A 9785-nucleotide genomic window follows, 5' to 3' on the forward strand; every position below is an offset into this window, starting at 1 on the left:
ACAGCATCACTTCATGGGAAATAGATGGGGAAACAGTGGAAACAGTGTCAGACTTTATTTTGGGGGGCTCCAAAATCACTGCAGATGGTGACTGCAGCCATGAAATTAAAAGATGCTTACTCCTTGGAAGGAAAGTTATGACCAACCTAGATAGCATATTCAAAAGCAGACACATTACTTTGCCAGCAAAGGTTCATCTAGTCAAGGCTATGGTTTTTCCAGTGGTCATATATGGATGTGAGAGTTGGACTGTGAAGAAGGCTGAGCGCCAAAGAATTGATGCTTTTGAACTGTGGTGTTGGAGAAGACTCTTGAGAGTCCCTTGGACTGCAAGGAGATCCAACCAGTCCATTCTGAAGGAGATCAGCCCTGGGATTTCTTTGGAAGGACTGATGCTGAAGCTGAAACTCCACCTCCTTTGGCCACCTCATGCGAAGAGTTGACTCATTGGAAAAGACTCTGATGCTGGGAGGGATTGGGGGCAGGAGGAGAAGGGGATGACAGAGGATGAGATGGCTGGATGGCATCATTGACTCGATGGACGTGAGTCTGAGTGAACTCCAGGAGTTTGTGATGGACAGGGAGGCCTGGCGTGCTGCAATTCATGGGGTTGCAAAGAGTTGGACACGACTGAGCGACTGAACTGAACTGAACTGAACTGATGGTCAACTCTAATTTGACTAAGAAGATGAAGGAAAAAAATATGCCATAGTCTGCATTCAAAGGTTGTTTAAATGCCTTTGAAGTATATCAGGTAAAAAGTCAGAATTTCTCTTTAAGGTTTGAAAAATATATAAGAGCAGTATAATCCAGTTAATTCCCACCAGATAATGTTAAACCTATTTACTAGGGGGGAAATAGAAAACTAAACTATAAAATGAGCTTTGGAAACAAACTCTAAGGGACCCAGAATAATGAACTCAGGAGTTAATGAAAATAATGTACTTCATCTGGGAGTGGGGGAGGGTTTGGAGAAGAGAAATCAAATTTGAGTGTTAACATGGAACAAGTTAAAACTCAGAGCAGGTCACATCATGCAAATGTCAACACAAAGATCATTCAAGTTATGTCAACCAACAAAGCAGTCTTTTAATTCTAGTTCTTCAGTATCCCTCCCCATAAATTTTACGTACTTCTCCCAAACTTATAAAAATGTACTTAAAAAAAAAAAAAAAAAAAACTTCTTACCTTTTAAGTCCATCATAAGTTACAGTCTCAATGTAATCAAATCGGGAGTCAACCCAGTAAACACGCTTTGATACCAAATCCAGGGTTATCCCACCAGGCCATCCCAGCTTTGTTGTTACCAAGTCTTTTCGGTTGGAGCCATCCATGTAAGCTCTTTCTATCCTCGGTACTCCAAAAACATTCTGCCAATCTGAGAAAAATAAATAACTACAAAAGAAAAACAAAAGATGAGAGAATCAGCTATTTTACAAGTTTACTTAGTAAATATCTTTTGAGATTGTGTGTTTGGATCAATGGAAATCTCTTCTAGCTGATAAGAGAACCATGGAGGTTTAAAACAATAGAGAAATTTTAAAGCATTAAAAATCAGAGACTGTGAAGACCAATTGTGGAGGGGGGGGTCGAAAACTCCAAATAGCAACCATGAAAATGTACAATTCGCAGGCAAAGAAAAAAAAAAGCTTATCTACCTTCTAACCTTCTTAATTTTTTTCCCCTGTTCCCTGACCCCATCTTTCAGTTCTCTATTTAAAGCCAGCAAAAATGCTACCAGGAAAAAAAAAATCTATCAAGTCATTTCCCTCCTTAATTCCTCATTCTAAGGCACAGTCTAGACATGATATACATCATCTTCAAGGAAGGACAGATCATGAAATAGAAATGAATAATCACCAGCACTTAAGCAGCCTCAAGTTCACCCAACACTTCTAAGACCCAACTGTGAAAATCTAGGCAAAAGCTAGTCTCTATATAACTGGTCTTAAATGTGAAGATGAGGAAAATTTTAATTTATACCTGGAGAAAACACTGACATCTCAACACTTGTCTCTAACAGGAAATCACTAAAAGGGACAGGTCCAGTGGGGAGAGAGTAGAGTATTCAGATTGTTAGCTTAGAAACTCCATTAGGGATTATAGATAGAGAAGGAAATTTAGGGAGGCTTTGGGAGACCACAAAGTTAATGAGCACTCAAGAAAGTAATGGAAAAATCATCAAACAATGTGGGTTTGCTTGACTTATAAAGCAGAGCAAGTGGCATAATATCAAAGCCAGACAGGTGTCCTTAACAACAAAACCAAGCTAAATTGCTTACCAACAAAACCATGCAACAGAAACATGAGACATGCCCCAAAAGAGCAAAACAATCATGGAAAATAAGGCCTACAACCTGCCCAGTGATGTCAACAAGTTAATGACACCTAGGGCATGTTCTTTGCATGCACAAAAATACTAATTTAGGGAAAAGTGATATTTCAAAGTGAAAGACACTCGTACTGAGATCTGAATTTTTTCCACAGTGCCATGATGATCCTAGATACGCCTCAAAACCTCTCCCACCGAACAAATAGGAGGAATTAATGACCAAAGACTCAAAGAACGAAAAAGAAGGTGGTCTTATCCACCTCCCCTCTCTTCCTTTGATTATAAAAATGTAACCCACTAAGTACTCGGGGCAGCAACACTAACATTCTATGCTGATAAATCACTTATCTATCACTTTGCCTCTTGCTAAATTCTTTCTGTGCTGAGGCATAAAGAACTGGGGCTCTTGAGAGCCCTCCAAAACACCACCCAGGGTTTTAGATCTATCCCCTGTTTAAAACAACTTCACAACTTAAGAGTGATCGCATTAATAATGGTTTAGTTGTGACAATACTATTAGAGTGAGTCAGAAAAAAGAATTCAATCTCTCAGCCAGGAAAACATGGCAAACACTAAGCATAAAACTCATACCCCAATAACATTACATATTTTTAGGACATTGGTAGGTATATTTGGACTGCACATCCTCAAATTGGATTATATTTAGCTAAGCCCTTTAAAGCTGCTATGAAAAGAGATATGAAATAAACAAGGATTCTACAGTACCGAGCATAAAGAATCTTCAACTAGGCCAATGGATGTTTTATCTAAAGAGGGAGAAATGAAACTCAAAAAATGCTGAAATCAGTATGTTTGCAAATAACTTACCCAACAGTTGGGTCCACAGCAATTCCTCTAGGATGTCCCAAATATTCACTTATAAGGGTAATCCGATGGCTTCCATCCAAATCTACCACATCTATGCAGTTGACTCTGGTCTCCACAATATAAAGTTTATTATTTACCCAATCCACAGCCAGATTCTCTGGGTCTTCAATAGAAACACCGAGAACTTCTCTGATACGTGAACCAGAGATGTCAACTGAAAAAACCTGAAAGAAAAACCAAAATTATTAAACCTCTTAAGCATAACTAGTTGGGAGAGTTTTTTTTCCAGGACTTATCTTTGGTGTACAAATCAGTCATTTGAACTAAAAAAAAATCACTAGAGACATTTAATTTTACATCATGGGTTAACAGGAGGTGGTGGGGCATTTTGTTAAAATCATGTGAGGCATATATAAAGTTGAGTTTTTAAAAAAAAGCCTGCATCTCTAATTCTTCAGTAGTTAGTGAAAGTTTAATTCAATGTGGACTTTTGGTGGCACAGGTGGAAATGGTTTGTTTTTATTTATAGCTGTTATTAAATCAGACCTACTAATAATCCAAAGTCTCAATTTTTGGAAAATTTATGGAATTTATCTGTTAATTGAATTAAAATTTTATTAATAGTACAAGGAAATGTAAGAAGAAATAAAATATCTTTAACTCTTTAAGAATCTCTAAAATTTATGTTTTAAAAATCTCCATTGCATTACTCAAAGTTGAAATCAGATCCATCACATTTTCCAAATAAGAGAGCATAATGAAATTTTGGCTGTTAAACAAAATACTGTCAATATTTGTTACCCAATGCTCAATTACAGTTCCATTTAGAAGATGCAGGTAAAATCTGATTTTTATCATCCAGGAAAGCAGAATACTTTTTACATTTTAAATGATCAAGTTTCAAAAATTACTACCAAATATCTATCCAGTTTTGAAAGAATGTCTACTATTTCTTTTAATTAGGCTTTTGGACTCCATTTCGAATAAAATTAAAAGTTGCTCAAGGCTAATCCATATAATAGACTGCTTTGTTTAATAGGTCACATGTAATAGTATAGCTGTAAAAGGTGCTGATTAACATAAAATATCTCAAGGGCCTTTTTTGTGAGAAAACAAAGGAACTTCCCTCCCTACTCCTCCCAAAATGAAAAACTATCAACACTTTGTGCTTGGAGTTCTATCAGGTCCCAAGCTATACTCCAGTAATTTCTATTTACCTTCTTTTGCACAATGTCTGTCCAAAAGACTCTGCGTAGCCGATAGTGAAAATCCACACCCACAGCCAATCCACGATTTTGAGACTCTGCCAGAATCTGAAAGTTGTTTCCACGAATGCTACCCTTTAGCAAATTCCGACCATTGGAGAAGATCACAAAGGCCTCACCAACTAAATGTGAAGAAGGAAGGCATTGTCAGTCCTTAAGTGAACAGAGATGATGAAGTAACTTACAACTATGTTTTCTTATTTGGTTTTAAACCTTCAGAAAATACGTATCGGAATGTGTGTGTAGAAATACATATCATTTTACCCATTTTACAGATGGGCAAATTAAGGCACAAAGAGGTTTAATGAAATGTCCAAAATCACAGTAAGTTAGGAACAGAGTCTGTCAAGAACTCAAGTGTCCTAATGCTGGTTCGATGACACTGAGGTATCTTGGCTGATATGGGCACCTTTCCCCAGGTGCAACTTAAGATTGTGTAAAACACAAAACACATTTTAAAGATTAATGGGAAACCACCCAATGTGAAAAACATGGCAATGGTGGATCCAAACCTGCTACACCCATATACTTACAAGAATGCAAAATGAATACAGTTATTCATTGAAGTCTGATTTGCTATGTCAAAGGATAAGGAATAATATAAAAGCCCATCACTAAAGGACTAGTTAGATAAATTATATACATCCAAAAAACGGATTCTGCCACTATTAAAAAACACTGTAGACCTGAAACATTGGAAACCAACTATACTTCAAATAAAAATAAAACAAAATTAAAATAGAGTTCTCCTTGTTGATATGGTAAGTCCTTAAAAATATAGTATGCAACATTAGTAAAATGAAGAACTGTATGTATAGTTTACTACCATATATGTAAAAATAGTTAAATGTCTATATTTACATATTCTTATTTATGCATTTAATAAGCTCTAGAATTAAAATAAACAGTGATTATCCATAGGAGAGGAGAAGTGGGAAACTGGGCAGAGTGGAATGGGTATAGGGGGTGGGGAGGTGGTCATATAACTTCTCAATAATGTGAAATTTTTGAAAATATGAGTATGCACCTGTTCAAAAATAAATAAATGTTAAAAATCAGTTGTAATTAAAGTTAGTCCACAGCATATCAGGTATTTTATACACAAAAACAACTAGAAAATAGTCCACTCATAGATGGGCAAATCAGTTTCAGAAAGACACTAAAGGCAGTTTAAACAGGTATGGGAAAAAAATAATAATAATTGGGAAAAGAGAGTGAAGTCAAGATCTTATTACCCAGAAATCCACAGTGACAAAAATTTTCATGATTTTTCTATACCACAGTATTCTTATAATGAGGGCATTTTCACAAGCTGTAATCCAAATTTAGCAGGTCCATTTTGAACCACCTCTAAAAAAATTTGGCATAAACAGTGCCTATTGATATTTGTCACCTTGTGGTAGGTACATTAATCAAAAATAGGTCAAATGTACTCCTAAAATTTATGTGGTAGATGATACACTATTTCAGGCCCAAAGTGAACACACAATCAATAAAATTTTAAAAACCCAACAACTATTAATCCACAAGTTGGTCCCTAACAGCACGAAATTAATGTTGATCCATTCTTCCAACAGTAGGGGCCACGTTTGATTTGTGGTAATCAAACCCGCCATCTGCCTTAATGCTGATATTTCTTTTGACTTCTGCTATGGAGAAGGCAATGGCACCCCACTCCAGTACTCTTGCCTGGAAAATCCCATGGACGGAGGAGCCTGGTGGGCTGCAGTCCATGGGGTCGCTAAGAGTTGGACACAACTGAGCGACTTCACTTTCACTTTTCACTTTCATGCATTGGAGGAGGAAATGGCAACCCACTCCAGTGTTCTTGCCTGGAGAATCCCAGGGACGGGGGAGCCTGGTGGGCTGCTGTCTATGGGGTCACACACAGTCGGACATGACTGAAGTGCCTTAGCAGCAGCAGCAAGCAGCATTGAAAGAGGATAAAAGTTTACTGTTCAGAAACATGAGTGTCTTTAATTTACTCACAAGAAGAATTAGCTCTGCAGTGCTTCTGGCGCTCCAAGACATACCCCTCTACACAGTTACACCGGTGATGGCCAATTCGGTCTTCACATAGCTGGTCACAAACTCCCCATATCTGGCAATCGTCAAAATCTGTCAAATAGGAAATAACCGGTTATAATAATGTTTAACAATACAGCTTGAGCACTTTCTGAAAAAAATCGTGGACAAGCTATACAGGAATCTGGTGATGCAAATACCTAAGAAAGTACCCCCTGGGGAGGCAGGGGATAGGCATTGTCATACTAAGGAAAACCCAAGGTTCTTTAAAATCTACATAAAGGATAACATTGCAGGTGATGCACAACACTGCTTGGACTCATTGCCTTTGCATTTCATTTGTTAATGATGGTTTATAAAACACTTGATACAAAATTTTGGTATAATACAAAATTTTGGTATAAATGCATCCTTTTAAAATTGTGCTTTCCAATGTGGTAGACACTAGCTCTCTGCAGCTTCTCAGAGTTATATTTAGATTAACTAAATTGAAATAAACTTAATAATGCAATTTCTCAGTCACACTTGCCACATTTCAAATGCTGACAGCCACATGTGATTAGTGGTTACCATACTGGAGGACACAGACTTCCTTCACTGCAGAAAGAACTGCCTTATATCCAACTGCTCAATGAGACACAAACAAAGTATGCAATAAAGTATCTGGAAAGGTCTGTTTATCCTTTTCTCTGATGTCAAAAGTCATCACCAAAATTAACATCATTTTTAAGTCATGAAAAATACATTCTCTTCTGCTTACTCATTAGCAGTATTCATTCATTTAATATGTACTTGTTGAAAATCCATTACACAATAGAGCTGTGTTCAATGGCCAAGTAGTCCCAGTTCTATCAAATAGTAAAAAGACTTTCAATATAATTGACACATAAACAATACAACATGTGGGCAGGGAAGAAAAACACACATGACTTTCTTAAAGATTATAAAGCTTAAAGGGCACAGAAATTGTCCTATCCTTGGATAACTGGTGCCAAATATTTCATTTGACCCTTGAAGTTCACATCCAGTCTTCACCCTCTTTCACCCTGCTCTCTTTCTTTGAAGAATGATGTCCACAGCCTAAATCAACAGGCTCCTATCCCTAGAGCTTCAGAAAATTCTCAAGTAAATTATAATTCCTGAGACTCACAGATCTAGGGTTCTCTAGAATTTCTAGGATCTGATAACATTTGCAAAGCTGTGGGTTGAATTCTACCACACCTGCTGCATGCCCCACCATCCTGTGACTCCCCAACAAGAAAGACTAAGAAGGAATTTCCTGGTGGTCCAGTGGTTAAGAATCTGCCTTGCAATCCAAGGGACATGGCTTTGATCCCTGGTGGGGGAACTAAGATCCCACAGCTACTGAGCCCTTGCACTCTAGAGTCCAGGCTCCACAACTAGAGAAGCCCCCGAGTGCCGTTAACTAGACAGAAAGCCCATGTGCCACAACGAAGACCCAGCACAGTCAAAATCTAACAAAGAAAAAACTTTAATTAAAAAAAAGACCAAGGAAGTCCTGGGATCAAGATAATCATTCCCATTTTCCCTCTAGATCAAGTTTAACAACACAGACCAGCACATCTTTCATCCCCAGGACTGTGACAAAGAAAAAATTAATCCAGTTTGGACATGACAAGGTAAAAAGACAAGTGGGTATAGACCAAAGACCAGCATTTGATCTATTTCTTCTGTGCCCTCACTTCCTTTCTGAGAAAACACCACGTAAGGCTTTGCTTCAGTAGGAATGTACAGGACATTCGCCCTCAAACTCCCAGGGTATCATGACCTCATTTTGAATCCAAGACACTATGACTATGTCTAAAGATCTGGAATCACCCTGGGAACAGGAGTTCGCATGTCAAAAAGAGGGTGGAAAAGTCATAACTAGGAATTCTTGGGTGCAAATGCCCTTCCTACCATCTGGGTTACAAGTACTGTACAGGTTTAAATGAGTAAATAAACACTGTCACTTTTAATGACTGAGTAAGATTCTGTTCATCATTACAAAGAATGAAGGCTAATTAATATCCATTGTCAGCCAAAAGAAAGACAAGAAAAATGAAAGGGAGACCTGAGGATTTTAAAGAGAGTAGAAAAGGTAATGGAAACTACAAAACACTAAAATGCTGCTTCAAAATCCTCCTTCCCAGCCCAAGTCACCTTGATTTACTTTCCTTTTTACTCTTTGTCCCTTCTTACCAACAAATACTGCTTTGAGAGTAATTCAAAAAGAATCCTGCTCGGACACCCTCTGATCCAGCTGGCTGTGTGCAATCCCACCATGCTAAATGACCTTCCTGCCCTAAGGCTGCACCACGATGTCATTCCCTCAACAAACAGCATGTCCTTGTCAATCAAAAACAATAGTCCAGTGAATTGCTCTGGTGGCTTGCCTCAGAGTCTCCACAGCTAGGTCAAGACTACCAGGAGAAGAAGAATGGTAGAAGGCAAGATTTCCTGTCATGATTATTCCATTTTATTCTTAACAATCACTGAGGCATCCCCCGGGGAGCCATGGCTAAACTGATAAACGTTACATAGGTTTCCAACACCTGAAGCTTCTGTGGTAACTCAGGCATGCAGAGGATTACAGGCATACAGAGAGTGTTTGTTCAACTGAAATGCTTGAAAGAGCAGACCTAAACAAGTCTCTAAAAGCTCAGCTGAAATGAGTGTAACTGGTTTCATAATGTCATGTTTTGAAACTAATAGGTTCTCTTTACCAAGAAAGCAAAATATAGTCTTCTTGAAAAGAAATGTGAAGTAAACATTAACCCAGCTTCAAAACTCAGAGGCAAAGGTACATTCTTAAAGGACAAGAAAGGTCACAGAGAAAGTCTCTGCAGGTAGCAGAGGGCCTCACATTCACAAAACTCAAAATTGCAGACTTTTGAGCTTGTATCCAAAAGAGGTCATCTGTACTAAAGTCCTAGGTACATCGTAAAGGGACTGAAAGATGTTTGTGGACCTTAGAATTAGTGCCCAAGTATCGGACTACTTCCAGTAGTAGTAGAACCAAATGTGTTCTTGAATTCTGAAATGATCCTGTGTACAGCATAATACTGCAAAATTCAGTTACGTTCATTAATAGATTTAAACGTAAAAATCTTGTTATGAAAGTTTTTCATTTCTTAAGGGATGCAAAAAATTGAAGCAGCCTGGACCTCTTTCTGACCTACAACTCAAACCTCATCACAGGCTTAAGTATTAGAAAAGATGTTGGAAAACATGTTGGAAAATGTGGCTCTAGAAGGGAGGCGGGGGGTGGGGGGGGCGGGTATTGAGAGACTAAAGAATAGGTTGCAAGGTATCACAAGAATGACCCAGGGATT

General features: G+C 38.1%; 1 protein-coding gene across 1 annotated transcript in view; it reads right to left on the bottom strand.

Annotated features, from left to right (window-relative positions):
• The window catches only part of LRP2 (low density lipoprotein receptor-related protein 2), a 175961-nt gene that overhangs the window by 109978 nt on the left and 56198 nt on the right, over positions 1-9785 (bottom strand). The window contains exons 11-14 of the mRNA XM_010849414.1: positions 6415-6543; positions 4378-4547; positions 3161-3384; positions 1189-1395 (exon numbers count right to left, since the gene is read on the bottom strand). Coding sequence (XP_010847716.1) covers positions 1189-1395; positions 3161-3384; positions 4378-4547; positions 6415-6543 — 730 coding nt within the window. The remainder of the gene's footprint in view (positions 1-1188; positions 1396-3160; positions 3385-4377; positions 4548-6414; positions 6544-9785) is intronic.

This window comes from Bison bison, unplaced genomic scaffold (assembly GCF_000754665.1).
Source record: "Bison bison bison isolate TAMUID 2011002044 unplaced genomic scaffold, Bison_UMD1.0 scf7180017864282, whole genome shotgun sequence".
In the NCBI taxonomy this organism is placed as follows: Eukaryota; Metazoa; Chordata; class Mammalia; order Artiodactyla; family Bovidae; genus Bison; species Bison bison.